Source organism: Pongo pygmaeus, chromosome 18 (assembly GCF_028885625.2).
Source record: "Pongo pygmaeus isolate AG05252 chromosome 18, NHGRI_mPonPyg2-v2.0_pri, whole genome shotgun sequence".
NCBI classification, from domain to species: domain Eukaryota; kingdom Metazoa; phylum Chordata; class Mammalia; order Primates; family Hominidae; genus Pongo; species Pongo pygmaeus.
Genome location: NC_072391.2, coordinates 674,862 through 687,742, shown reverse-complemented (window position 1 = coordinate 687,742; position 12,881 = coordinate 674,862). Strand labels below are relative to the sequence as shown.

The 12,881-nt window shown below is 67.7% G+C and overlaps 2 protein-coding genes across 4 annotated transcripts; both read right to left on the bottom strand.

Annotated features, from left to right (window-relative positions):
- Nucleotides 1-258: 258 nt before the first annotated feature.
- On the bottom strand, nucleotides 259-630 carry NHLRC4 (NHL repeat containing 4). The gene has a single exon (XM_063654755.1). It carries the CDS (start codon nucleotides 628-630, stop codon nucleotides 259-261), a length of 372 nt encoding a protein of 123 aa, XP_063510825.1.
- Nucleotides 631-3,197: 2,567 nt separating this feature from the next.
- Nucleotides 3,198-9,211, bottom strand: PRR35 (proline rich 35). 3 transcript variants are annotated; one of them, XM_054455263.2, is made up of 3 exons: nucleotides 8,669-9,211; nucleotides 4,504-5,624; nucleotides 3,198-4,075 (listed from the first exon to the last, which is right to left on the bottom strand). In XM_054455263.2, exons 2-3 carry the CDS (start codon nucleotides 5,583-5,585, stop codon nucleotides 3,442-3,444), a joined length of 1,716 nt encoding a protein of 571 aa, XP_054311238.2. In that variant the 5' UTR covers nucleotides 5,586-5,624; nucleotides 8,669-9,211; the 3' UTR covers nucleotides 3,198-3,441. The 3 variants fall into 3 exon arrangements, with proteins under 3 accessions (XP_054311238.2, XP_054311239.2, XP_054311240.2); XM_054455264.2 differs by having other exon boundaries at nucleotides 9,053-9,211; XM_054455265.2 differs by lacking the exon at nucleotides 8,669-9,211 and adding an exon at nucleotides 8,243-8,510.
- Between the last annotated feature and the right edge of the window lie 3,670 nt (nucleotides 9,212-12,881).

Below are 12,881 nucleotides of genomic sequence, written 5' to 3'. Positions count from 1 at the left end.
GAGCGGCCCCGGCTGGGGAGGCTGCAGGCCTGGCAGGGGCAGCCTGGGAGGCAGACTCAGGGCTGCTCCTGAGGTCCGGAGCCTCACCAGCAGGAGAACCCCAGCCAAGCCCAGGGCCCAGCCTATGCGGTGCTGGCATCAGGCAGGCAACGCCCATAGCCTGGAGGCTCCACCCATCCTGAGGGCTCCTCCCACGGTGATCCAAGGGCCTTGGAGCTGGCCTCAGGCACAGGAGTGCTGCTCTAACCCAGCCTCAGGTCAGGCCAGCTCCTTGAGGCCCTGGTACACCTTGATGGAGCTGTCCTTGGCATCAGCCACCAGGAGCTGGTCCTGGGGTGCACAGGCCACTCCCAAGGGCTGCCCAAGGCCCTCCGACACCAGGCAGATGGGTGGCCCAGCCCGGGGAAACAGGGTCACCTGGCGCCTCTGCTTGTCTGCCACAATAACGTTGCCCTCTGAGTTGGAGCAGATGCCCGCTGGGCAGCTGAAAGTGTGCCCCGTCCAGCCCCCCAGGGAGCCCAGGGGTTGGCGTGCACTGCCAAACAGCCTCACATCCCCAAACTCCTCGCTCACAGCAAGGCCCCCATCAGGCCCCGGGCCCACCCAGCAGGGGCCCTCCAGACCCAGCATGGAGGCTAGGGCCAGGGGCTGCCAAGCAGGGCCCAACGAGAAGCTGTGCACAGCCCCAGGCAAGTAGTCCGTCACCAGGAGGCGGCTGAGGGCGTCCACAGCCAGCCCTCGAGGAGACAGAAAGGTGCCCACTGTCACCCAGCGGCCCCCGGGGTCCCGGGCTGTGTGCTGGAGTGCATGGACAGCCCCATGGATGGGATCGCTGACCACCACGAGCCCTGACGCTGTCACAGCCACATCCTCTGGAACGAAGGCCCCGGTCCCCGGAGTGTGGCAGGGCAGGAGGCAGATGGGGCGTCCCTCCAGATCTAGCACGTGGACATAGGGCGCAGCCCCGGCGGTGAGGAAGAGCAGGCCGTCGGGGGAGCAGTGCAGGCCCCGGGGCCCTCCCGCAGCCCCTTCGGGCACCCGGATCCGCCCAAGCAGCCGGAGCTGCCGGGAGCCAGTGGAGTCTCCAGGCGGGTCCAGTGTGAGGTGCAGACACCTGGAGGCCGGAGTCCAGTCAGTCCGAATCACCGTCTCAGCTTCTCTGCAGCTGGGTCACGCTTGGGGCTGCAAGAGAGAGAATAAGGCCCCACTGTGTGTGGGAACGGCAAAGTCACTCCTCCAGTGCCCTCCTATGAGGCCGGGTCCTCCAGGTCCTGAGGGTCTACCTGGCCCCCAAGCCCAGCGGCCACCCTAGTGTCTAGGTGACTGGAACTTGAGTCTGGGAGACACATGACCCGTGGAGCTTGCTGTGGGTTTTCCCCTGAGCCTCAGAAGAGCTCACGGGCCTCAGACAGATAAGCAGCGTTTCTCAAATCCATCTGCCTGTGGAACCCCTTTCTACCGGGGGGGGGTCACCCACACACAGCCCTTCTACCCGAGCCCCTAGTCAGGGACACTTCTGACCCCTTAGGGGCGAGGCAGCCTGTTCCGAGGGCCTCCCCCTGCTCCACCAAGAGAGGCCACGGGGAGGGGTCTCTTACCTGGGCCCGGTCTCCCTGGGCCCTGCTTCGGGGCTGGGTGGCTGCACCCTCTGTTGTTGGAAACTAGAACCGGAGGAAGTGGGAGGAGCCACTGGCAGGGACGCAGCTGGGCCGGGTGGAGGAGGGAGAGTGCAGTCTCAGGCCTTGGCCCCGGAAGCTTCTATGAAAGAAAAACCAGGTCCCCTGAGGACTCCCCGTGCTGTGGCGTTCCTGCCTCCGCACCTCGTTGCAGGCTGCGCCCTCTGCCCGGACACTAATAATCCCACGTCCCCTACACGGCCGGATGCCATGCAGGCCACCCCCCCTTCAGGGGTCCCCCACGGTCCCCCCACAACCAGCAAGTTCATTACTCCAAGGGGCAAGGCAGCCCCAGGCTGCCACCCCCAAGCAGGGTCCTTGGGTCTGGACCACAGACGGGTGACCTGCTGGCTGAGGCACCCTCTATGAGGCCTGTCCTGCTCCCCACGGGTGACAGCGAAGGAGGTCGTGTGTCCACACCTGGGAGACGGGTGCTGTTGCCTCCAGCAAGGCCATGCTCACCTGTCTGCCCAGTGGGGGTGAGAAACTGGGGTGCAGTGGACATATGGGGTGCAGTGGACATATGGGGTGCAGTGGACATATGGGGTACAGTGGACATATGGGGTGCAGTGGACATGGGGGTGCAGTGGACATATGGTGTGCAGTGGACATGGGGTGCAGTGGACATATGGGGGGCGGGAGCTGAGGACAGGGAGTCTCCCTCAGACTCAAGACTTGGGAACAGCTCCTGGCTGCCCAGAGCCCTCTGCAGCCCCTCCAGGAAGTCTCTGGGTAGAGGGGCCCGGCTGGGACCTGTCCCCACAGCACTCCGCGCCTGGCCAGGCAGCACCCCAGCTCTGGCTGCCCCGAGGCAGGGTCGGGGCTGATGCTATCTCCCTGGTAGTTAATGGGGCCGCTGCCAGCCTGCTTAGACTGGCCCCAGCCCGGCTGGACGCAGGCAGGAACTGCTTCTCCTCCTGGGGGGGGCAATGTGGGCTCCAGAGCCCATTCCAGGGTGGGAGTGGAGGGTGTGGCCAGCTCTCCCAGGAGAGAAGTGATTTGCTGTGGGGGTCCCGGGCGCCCCTCCCTGTCTGCCCATCCCCTGCCCGTGGGAGGGCCAAACCAGGCCCTGCTGGGAGGGAGGCAGTGAGCTGTGAAGGCTGATACCTATCACGGCTGCAGGGGCTGGCAGGGGCCAGCAGAGCCCACGCTGGGTGAGCAGCCTCCAGCCACAGAGCCTCGGGGCCACCGTTTAACCGCAGGAGAGCTGATACGAGCGCTGCCTTGCTGGATTCAGAGGCTAGAGGATGCTCAGGGGTCCGTGCCCACCCCCGACACACCAAGACACAGGCTGAGCAGCCCAGACCACACGCCTCTCCTCGCTCAGCTCCCGTCGCCGATGTCCCACCCCACCCCCAGACCCCAGCCCCGCAGGGAGGGCCCAGCCCACAGGAGAGGGCCGAGTCTGAAGACAGGGGCCCAGCAGGACTGCTGCCCACCCAGGACTCCCAGGCCAGGACACTTCCTTAGGGGGTGTCCAGGTGGCTACACTAGGGCCCCAAAGGAAGGAGGCACAGACAGTGTGTGTGAACAGTTTCTGTTTTAATGTCCACAATTGTGATCCATAAATAACTGTGACCTCCAGTGTCCCTGTGTGGCCCCAGGGACAAGCGTTGGCCACGGCCCGTGAGGGTCTATCCACATGCATGCGGAGGCGGGGCAGGTCCCAGGCCTTGGCCACGGGGCTGGGGCAGGTGAGGGGCACGGGCTGCAGGAGGGGCCGGCACGCTGCAGGCAGAGACGGTCGGACCTCAGGCGCTACAGGTCAGACCTCGGCGCCCTGGGGGCTCTGCAGGCCACAGACAGCCTCAGGGGTCTGGGAACTCCTCGTCGCAACACAGGTGCCCCAGCCACTGCCAGGAATGACAGGGTCATCTGGGGCTGGGAGGGGGAGCCCTGGGGGTGGGACGCTGGAGTCGGCCTCACACTTGGTGGTGTGGCCGGAGAAGGGTTGGGGCGCTGCAGGGCCCAGCATGCTGGGTGGCTGAGGGGTACCCCCGGTCAACACGGGACCCAGCTCGGGCCGCCCCCATGCCTCTCCAAGAGCCTGGGGCCCCTTGGCAGGCGCGCGTTTCACAGAGAGGTCGAGGGGTGCGTCTGGCGGCCTCACGGCCCGCTCCAGTGCCTGGTGAATGGTGAGCAGCTCCAGGCGGATCTTGCCCAGCTGCTCCCGCAGGGGTCTCGGGGCCAGGCCCCCCGCGGGCCCCAGCTGTCCCAGGCGCTGCTCCACCCTGGCGTAGTCACCAAGGGCCCGGGTCAGGTCCTCGCCCACATGCTCCGGGCTTCCTGGCACTGGGCCCCGTGGCTGCGGGGGGAGGGGGCCCTCAGGGCCGGGGGTCTCAGGGCTGCCTGGCTCCCTGTCCTCAGGCCACAGCATCACAGAGGAGCCGGTGGGCAGGCTGTGGGGTGGAAGCCGGTCAGGAGGCCGCGCTGCCCCCACAGCGCCCCCGGCCCCTGCCCCTCTCCCCTCACAGCCTCTGCCCTGTGGCCCCAGCCTAGAGCCTGGGCTCTCCTGGAGACCCCGAGGACCCCTGCGCTGGCTCTCGGGTCTCAGTTCCCATCTGTGGCCTGGAGCCCACTTTCCCAGTGACTGAGCTCAGGACGGACCCCAGCCGCCATGCCCAGCCACCCAACCGCCATGCCCAGCCGCCCAGCCATCATGCCCTGTCACCCAACTGCCATGCCCAGCCGCCCAACCGTCATGCCCAGCCGCCATACCCAGCCACCCAACCGCCATGCCCAGCCACCCAACTGCCATGTCCAGCCGCCATGCCCAGCCGCCCAACCCCTCCATCCACCCCAGGAACTGGGAGCCCAAGACGCCCACCTGCTCCGGGAACAGAACCTTGTCAGGCTGGGGGATGCCTTCGGAAGCTCCAGCCTGCTTCCCAGGGACAGCCTCCTCCTGGGGTCACTCTGGGCTGCCCGCTCTAGCTCCCCCTCCTGCCCTGGGTCCCTGGGGGTGACTTGGGGCCAGGGCCCCAGCCCTGGAACTGGCACCTTCAGTAGGCCAGGAGCCAGAGTCCCAGAGGGGCTCCTGGGGGAGACAGGGGCCTTGGCAAGGGCAGCTTTGCCTGCTGGCAGCCCCAGAGTGTGCTCCAGAAGCAGCGGGTAGTACAGGCGGGGGGCCGGGGTGGGGCGCTGAGGGGGCTGCACGGCTGGGAAGGCCGCAGCCGGGGGCAGCAGGGGGCTGGCCGAGGCCAGGAAGGGCACGTGGGCTGCAGCGGCCAGTGAGGGCCCCAAGTAGGAGAAGAGGCCCGGGCTGAGTGGGTAGTTGACGCCCAGCAGAGACAGGTGGAGGCTGTGGGCCTCAGGGAACTCCCCTGGGGCAGGCGGGGGATAGCAGGGGACGCTGCCCTCAGGGCCTGCTGAGGCCATGTCCCCCGCACCCACGCCCCTGGGGTCCCCTCCCATCCCCGGCTTCCACGACTCAGGCAGGAGCCCACTGGGGCCGGGACCCTTCCGGGTGGCCCTAGCCACAGGGGGTGGTGGCCCTGGGGACCCCTCGGCCCTGGGCTTGGGGCCTCCGCCACGGTGCAGGGAGCAGACATCGGCGACCACGAGGTCAGGCGTGGGGGCAGCACCTGTGGGCTGTGCTCCCTGGGGTTGCCTGCCGGGGTCGGACTCCCCAGGGCGGTCTGGGGTGGGTGCGCGGGGCCTGGGCGTGGCGGAGCCGCGGCGGCACGCCCAGTCTGGGGAGTCTAGCAGCAGGGACAGGGAGTCCTTGCAGAGGCTGTACTTCATGTGGTTGTAGAGGTGCGACTTCTCCAGGCAGGTGAAGGGGCACTGGAAGCATTTGTAGTTGTAGGGTTTGCCCCAGGGCCGCGGGATGTAGTGTGGCTTCTTGGGCTTCCGAGACCGCGCCCTCGCCCCTGTGCCCACGTGGCATGAGCCCGCCTCCCGCGACATGGCAGCCTGCTATGGGGCAGGGCCGGGCACCATGGCCACCTGTAGATGGGGCCACAGTCAGTGCCAAGCCTGCCTCTGACTAACTCCCCAATCCTCTCCATCCAGGGCTCCCCAAGCTCCAGGGACAGGAGCCTGGGTGCCCCCCACTCCGCCGCCTCTGCCCTGCAACGCGCGCCCCCCCACCAGCCCCATCCTTCGGCTCTTCCCCAAGCACACTTCCAGGGTGGCAGCAAAGTGCAGGGCACCAAAAAAAAAAAAAAAAAAAAAAGAAGTCCAGGACAGCGAGCTGCATCTGACGCCGATCAGCAGCACGTCATTTCTGAGTGTTAAGTGTAGCCTAGGCAATACTGGAAAGGCTCACTAAAAAGGTGTGCATTGTTTATCGGAAATTCGACTTTAACTAGGTGTCCTTTATTTTATCGGTTGACCCTACACAAATCCCCACCCGAGGCCAGGCCGGCTTGCTGGACAATTTCTAGGATAATTCAGCCCACACCCATCTTCCCACAGCATGTGAGTGGCTAAAAGAATCAGCGTGACCAGGGCTCACTTCGGGTAGACGTCAGCCTCCTGGTCTCATTCCCTCCAGCAACCCTGGCCCCTGCCGATCTGCCTGTTCAAAGCCTAGGAAAAGGCACTGAGACGAGACACCAACAGAAGGGTCTGTGTGAGATGATGCTGCGTGTGCGTGTGTGTGTGCCTGTGTGTCTGTGTGTGTGCATGTGTGCGTGTGCGTGCACGTGCATGTGTGTGCGTGTGCGCGCACGTGTGTGTGCCGTGTGTGTGCATGTGTGCATATGTGTGTGCCTGTGTGCATGCGTGTGTTCATGTGCACGTGTGTGCATTGTGTGCGTGAGTGTGCATGTGTGCATGCGTGCATGTGTGCATGTGTGAGTGTGTGTGTGTGGGTGTGTGTCTGCACACGGCACAGAGCCTGCTCCAGCAGGGCGTCAGGTGGGCACTGGGGGTCTCTGAGGGGGTCAGTCTCATGTGGGGCCAGGCCAGGCTGTGGGGAGTGGACATCCCAGCATGGCCCCACGGCTCAGCCACCTGCTCAGCCCAGCTCCATCTGGGTGGCTTCGGGCAGGTCAGCGGCCGAGCCTGCAGCGGCCACACTCAGCCAAGACCCGCTCCTCCCCACACCCCACACGGCGCTGGTATGTGCGCCACACTCCATCTGGGCCGCCACCTGGGCTGTCCACCACCCCAGCGCGCGCCTGTGTGGGGTGCACAGCACGCCTGCGCACACGGGCTTCGGGTGTGTGTACACAGCCCACAGGCTCACACAGAGCCCTCACCCAGCGCCCGGAGAAGCCACCTCTGTGCCACCTAAGCTCAGAACGGAGTCTGCCACCAAGTGCGGGGCCCTGGCTGCACACACCTCACACCCCATCATGGTGGATACGGCTGCTTGTCCGTGATAACACACTCACCACCCATCCAGGTGTCGGGGGCTTTCCAAACCACTCCAACACAGCACTCACGCGCTCACACAGGCCCTACACACCGACTCCCCAGGACACACGCAGACCTGGCTGGGGGTCGCACCCGTGGTCATGCATGGCCAGTGGGTTGAGCAGGGTAGGGCTGGGGCACTGCTGTCTGCTGCCCCCAAAACACTGTGTTGGTACCGTTGGGGGGACGACCAACAGGGCTGGAGAGGTCCACTCGTCCAAAGGCTTGGGGCCCTGCAGGGGGGTCACCGGCTGCAGGGGCAGGCGGAGGCTGACCGGCTGGTTTGTGGCTGAGACAGGGTGGCGGTCAGGAGGCAGGGGCTGGGCCAGGAGAGGGCCTGGGGCTCCCTGAGGGGCTGCAGACACGGCCTGGACTGGGTGGTGGGTGCAGAGGCGGCCCCTTCTCCCTGCCCGCCGCCCCCCCACCCATGTGGATGACAAATGGGTGTGGGCGCTCCGGCGACAGAGGCGGCTGTGCCGGGCTATCGATCACCCAGCCCTGGGAGCCACACAGCTGTGCCGACTGATGCCACAACCCATCCCGCCTCCCAGCAGGAACCGGGGTCTCCTGGGTCAGGGGCTTGTCCAAGGGGCTGTCTCAGCAGCTGCTGACCCCATGGGGACCCGGAGGATACCTGGCACCCACCTGGTGTGTGTACACGAGCAAAAGACACTCCCGGACAGCAGCCACACGCACACACAAAGGCATACGCACTCACACGCGCGTCCCAGCCAGACCCGGCAATCGCTCCCCGGGCAGCCAGCAGCCCTGTGCCAGGCCCCGACACCCGGCCCCACTCACCTGTCCCTGTTTGGGGGAGAACCGGTGGCACGGGGGGCACAGGCCCCCCCCCCAAGGGCAGGAGGGGGCACCCAGCAGCCGAGGACCCTGACCGGCCACCCGCAGATCCTGCTGCCCCCCCCCCCCGGAACGCAGGGCGCCCCACACAGGCGGGTGCAGAGAGCGCGAGGTCAGGCTCCTGCCCCAGACCCCAGACCCGGCCCCTGTCCTCCCCGCCTGGCCCCTGAGGGCGGCCCTCCCTCCCCTCGCGCTGCTCCTGGACGCCGAGAAGAGGGTGGAGGGGGGGACCCGGCCGCCCCTCGCGCCCCCCACACGCCTGGCCACTCGCTGCCCCCGTGCCCCGCGTCCAGCCGGCCCCGCGACGCCCAACTTGCCGCCCCCGCGGCTCCCGCCGCTCCTACCTGCGCCCGGCCGGGAGCGGAGCCGCCAAGTCTGCGAGGCCGAGCGTGGGGCGCAAACTTCCCGCCCCTCCCCGCCCCGCGCCGGCCGCGACTCGGACCCCGCGGACGCGCTGGGGCTCTGGGGGTGGGATGCGGCTCCCGTGGGGGAAACTGAGGCCCGGCGCCGGGAGCCGGACCTCCCGGGTCCGCGGTCCCTCGAGCGGCAGCGACTCCCGCAGTCTCCGCCGCCGCCCGCGTCCCCCCGACGCCGCTCGCACCTCCCGAAGTTGGCGGCAGAGGCGGGCGCGCGTGCGCCTGGGCTCCGGGCTCCGGGGGGCGCTGCGACCTCCGACCGCGCTCGCGGCGGGAGGGAAGGAGCAGCCCCCGGCCCGAACCCCGCGCCCCCGCCTCCCGCGCGCCTCCCGCCGCCCCCTGGCGCGCACTCACCGGCCTCGTGCGCCGGGACCGGCTCAGCTCTCGGGGCGCGCGGTGGAGCGGCCGGGAACCCGGGAGGCAGCGCCCGGAGAGCGGACTGCGGCGCAGGTGTGCGGCCGAGTCAGGGGCGCCCGGCGCCTCCCGCCCCCGTTGCCCGCAGGCTGCCGCGGGGGTGCACAGAGGCCGCCAGGTCTCCCGGGTCCCCGCCGCGGCGTGATGGGTGTCAGCGGCGCGGGGCGCGGGGCGCGGGGCGCGGGAGAGGGGCCGTCAGCGTTTATCCATCAGGGCTCTGGCCCCTGACAGCCGCCGGCCCACCCAAGCCAGGGCCCCGGGGGGCTGAGCCCCAGGACAGGGGTGCCGCGGACTGAGCCAGCGGAGCCGGGCTCCCTTCCTTACCCTCCCTGGGCGAGCCCTGCCCTCCGTTCTCTTTTCCTCCAAACAGGAGGCTGCCCGGACCGGCCCCTCGCACCCCGCCCTGCCGGCTGACGGCCTCCACCTGGGGCTGGTCTCCAGGCACCCTCCCCCTTCCTGGATGCGGACCCCTCCAGCCCTCACTCCCGGCTCCTGTGGGAGGTGCCTCAGCGCTGCCCCACCAGGCCACGCACTTCCCTGCTGTTTGAAAGACCCCCTCCCCACGGGAGTCCCCTCCTGAGAGGACCTGGGGCGGTGGAGGAGAGAAGCAGGGCCAGGGCTGCTCCCAGCCCCACCTCCCCGGCTGCACCAAGTTCCAAGCAGCTCCCTGAGCTGCCAGAATGTAAAGGCCTGGAGCCCCACTGCTCAGCTGGTCCTAGGGGAGGTTCGCCTGACCGGCCTGCTCCCTCCCGGACACAGGCATGGCTGGGGCAGAGCCCCTGACTTCGCTCAGGGGAGACGTCCTAAACCCGACACATGTGGTGGGCGGGCGTCTCGGGGTCTCCAGCCAGAGTGGAGTGTGCTACTCCCCGCTGACTCTGAGACAGCACAGGGAGCCCGGCCCACATAGCTCCCCAGGACCTGGGGCTCTCTGCAGGCTCAGCCGCGGGCTCCGGGACTGTCCCCAGCTCAGGTTGGGGTCAGGGGTGCCTTGGGGAAGAAGGGAGGACCCCACGGGGCTTCTGGGTGTCACCCCTCGAATGGGGCAGAGAAGAGAGCCCAGCAGCATCTCCGTGGCCCCGGCCCGGCTGCTGGCAGAGCCCCCTGACGGAGCACACCCAGGGTCCATGAGGAGCAGCCCCTGGTTCTGGGATGGGCGTGGGTCTCTGTCTCCCTCCTGCCTCCATGCCACCTTCCCTGACAGCCACCTACGCCCGTCTGGGGGAAGTCCCTGGGGTGGGGCAGGGGACTGGGAGGGGTGCTGTGGATGGCAGAGCATGCCAACCTTCTCTCTGCCCACCTGGCCTGGCCCAGCTGACCAGCTGACCGTGCAGGCAGCTCCGGGCCGGGAGACAGCTTGGGCTGCCGTCACGCCAGCAGCCCCGTGGAGAGCGGGGACAAGGAGGCCGGCTGCTTCTGTACATAGACTCTACTCTGGACGTGTTCAGCTGAGCACTGCCCTGGGAGACTAGGGTCCAAGGTCACCCTGACACCAGTAGTCCCTCACTGGCCAGCCCGAGACTGACCCCTCTGAAAGTCTGGAAGAGGCCACAGCTGACAGCACAGGAGACCAACTGGCTGGAGGCTCTGGCCATCGTCCAGGGGAGGAAAGTAGGGGAGGAAAGGCCTGGTCTTGGGGCACCTAGATCTCAGTATGCAGGAAATAAAGCCCAGTGAAGCTCAGGGGACCAAGGAGCCCCCGAGAGGGGGCAAGGCTGTGTCTAGCGCTGAGCAGGCTGAAGGAGGACCTCCACCCCTCACCAGCGACGGGCCTTCCTCCACCCCTCACCAGCGACGGGCCTTCCTCCACCCCTCACCAGCGACGGGCCTTCCTCCACCCCTCACCACTGACGGGCCTTCCTCCACCCCTCACCAGCGACGGGCCTTCCTCCACCCCTCACCACCAATTGGCCTTTGCAGAAGTTTGCACGAGAAGAGAAGAGGGCAGCCCCGAGAGGGGCCAGGGGCACAACTTGGATGTGTTTCTGGCCTCCCGGAAGGACTCTGGCAGGGAGGATGAGGGGGCCCTGCACTTGCTGGTGGGGGTCCTGAGATTCAGCCGTGCACGAGGTGGGAGGTGAGGAGCGTGGGAGGCCAGTACACTGGGTGCCCGGATGACTGTTCCCATCACGAACAGCCAGGCGAGGCCGGGTCATCAGTGCCAGCATCCCCCAACCACAGGGCCCCCTGGGCATATCAGCTTCCTCACCGTGGCCATGACCCACCTGCTGGGGCCCAGCTCTTGCACACTGGGCTGACTTTGGGTTTGGAGAGGTGGCCTCTGCTTCCTGAGGCAGTGACTGGGACTCTTTTGGCACCTGTGCCCCCACCCCACTAACTTTCTGGCCCACGGCTCCCATCTGCAGAATGGACAGTGGGGTGCTCAGTGTCCGGGCACTTCTGCTCTGGTCCTAGTGGGTGCCCTGATGTCTCCTTAGCCAGTCCCGGTGCAGGGTGGGATGGGGACCCCATGGCCCCTCTTTCTGCCTCCAGCCAGAAGCTCATTTTTGGCCATTAACCTCTTCTGCCCGGTCTGCCCATGGCTGCTCGCCTGTCACCTCCATTAACACTGGGACTGTGTGCCAGGGGCTTGTGGGCAGGACGGAGAGCTGGGCTCAGGGAAGGCAGCGGAGGCAGCGCTCGGCATGGCCAGTGCCCGGGGGCAGGCCTGTCTCATCCCCTCAGCATCGACACACAGCCAGCGTCGGGACAGGTGCAGGGGCCGGGGCGCCTGCATCCACACAGTGAGGGCAGTGGCAGGGCTGGAGCCAGGCTGGAGGCCCCACGCAGGTCTTGAGACCGGGGCAATCTATCCAGCGGCAGCGGGTTGGAGCCCCCACGTGGGGTCAGTACCTTGCAAGGTGTCTGGCCGCAGCTGATGTCTGTCCTTTCAATAACGGACCCCAGGGTCTGTGGCCACCCTGAGCATTTCAAGAACCCCAGGTCTACAGAGCACAGGCCTCCTGGGGGCTTCCTCCTTGCAGCCCACTCAACGACCCCTGGTTGAGAGGGGCAGCCCAGCCTTGGCTGAAGGGGTCGTGGACACACGTGAGGGCCCTCGGCACCAGCCTGAGGCTGCTGGCCTTGATGGGCAGGCACACAGTGGGGGTGCCGGGGGAGAACGGAGGGGGCTGGGCAACCGAGTGGGCCAGAGCGCCCAGGACAACGGCCCAAGGGTGTGGGGGGCACACGAAGAGCCTGCGGAGCTCTGGGGTCCCTGGGTCCGTCCACCTGAGGGAAAGGGGGCCCTGTTAGGAGGCGCCTGAATGGGGGCTCCAGGAGTCTTCCGGCTCGAACGGTCTTCACGCAGCTCTACCAGGGAGAGTCCTCCCCAGCAGCCCTGACCGTCCCAGAGTCCACACCAGAGTGCCCCTCCCCACCCGCCGCCCGGCTCTGGAAGACCCCAGCTGGGTCCTTCCCCACGCACTGCCCTCTCTCATGGACGTGCCAGGTCACTGGCCACCCTGGGCCGGGTGCGGGGCTGACCCTCTGTGTGTCCTGAGCCTCTGGGATGGATGAGGGTATAGGACGCTCCTTGGAGGGCCGAGCTGCTGTGGTGGGAGTGAGCCCCGTCCCAGGAGGCTGGGATGTAGACTGACAGAGGGGGCAGCCGGCCAGGCGGGTGGGACGGGAGGATCAGGCTGCTCGAGCCCCCACCGGCTCCCGAGCCTGGCACTGGCCAGCAGCGCCTGGGGCCGACAGCAGCCATATGTTGGGAAGAGGAGCTGTGTGTGTCTCTCTGCGGCCCCCGGGGCTGGCCTTCCTGGGCCTGTCACAGATGATTTTCCCCGCCTGAGTGGCAGGCGGGCTGGCGGGCGGGGTGGCGGGGCCTCCAACTGGCAGGTGGGGTGGTGGGGCCCCATGTCCAGCTCCCCCCGTAGCCCTCAGCACCAGGGCTGGCCTCTCTTGGGGTAGATCCGCGTCCTGGGCCTTGGCCTCCCACCCCCCAAAACCTCACTGAGCACCCCTGGCCTGCCATGGCCACCCCTGCCCAGGTCTAGGTCGGGGTCCTGGAGGAGCCCTGGCTGGCCAGTGGGGAGCGGGCACTCCTGCCAGGACTTGGGCAGGCAGCCAGGGGTCCACACTGGGCAGCCGTGCGCCCCGGGCAGGCGGGAGAGGGCCTGGAGCCACGGCCCGCTCAGCCTGGAGCCCA

Excerpts from the sequence above, each read along its gene's own strand:
- NHLRC4 (XM_063654755.1), bottom strand. The coding sequence starts at position 630 with ATGCTGGGTCTGGAGGGCCCCTGCTGGGTGGGCCCGGGGCCTGATGGG.
- PRR35 (XM_054455263.2), bottom strand. The coding sequence starts at position 5,585 with ATGTCGCGGGAGGCGGGCTCATGCCACGTGGGCACAGGGGCGAGGGCG. Across the intron at positions 4,076-4,503 it reads AGGTTCTGTTCCCGGAGCAG|CCTGCCCACCGGCTCCTCTG; the intron begins GTGGGCGTCTTG and ends TCCACCCCACAG.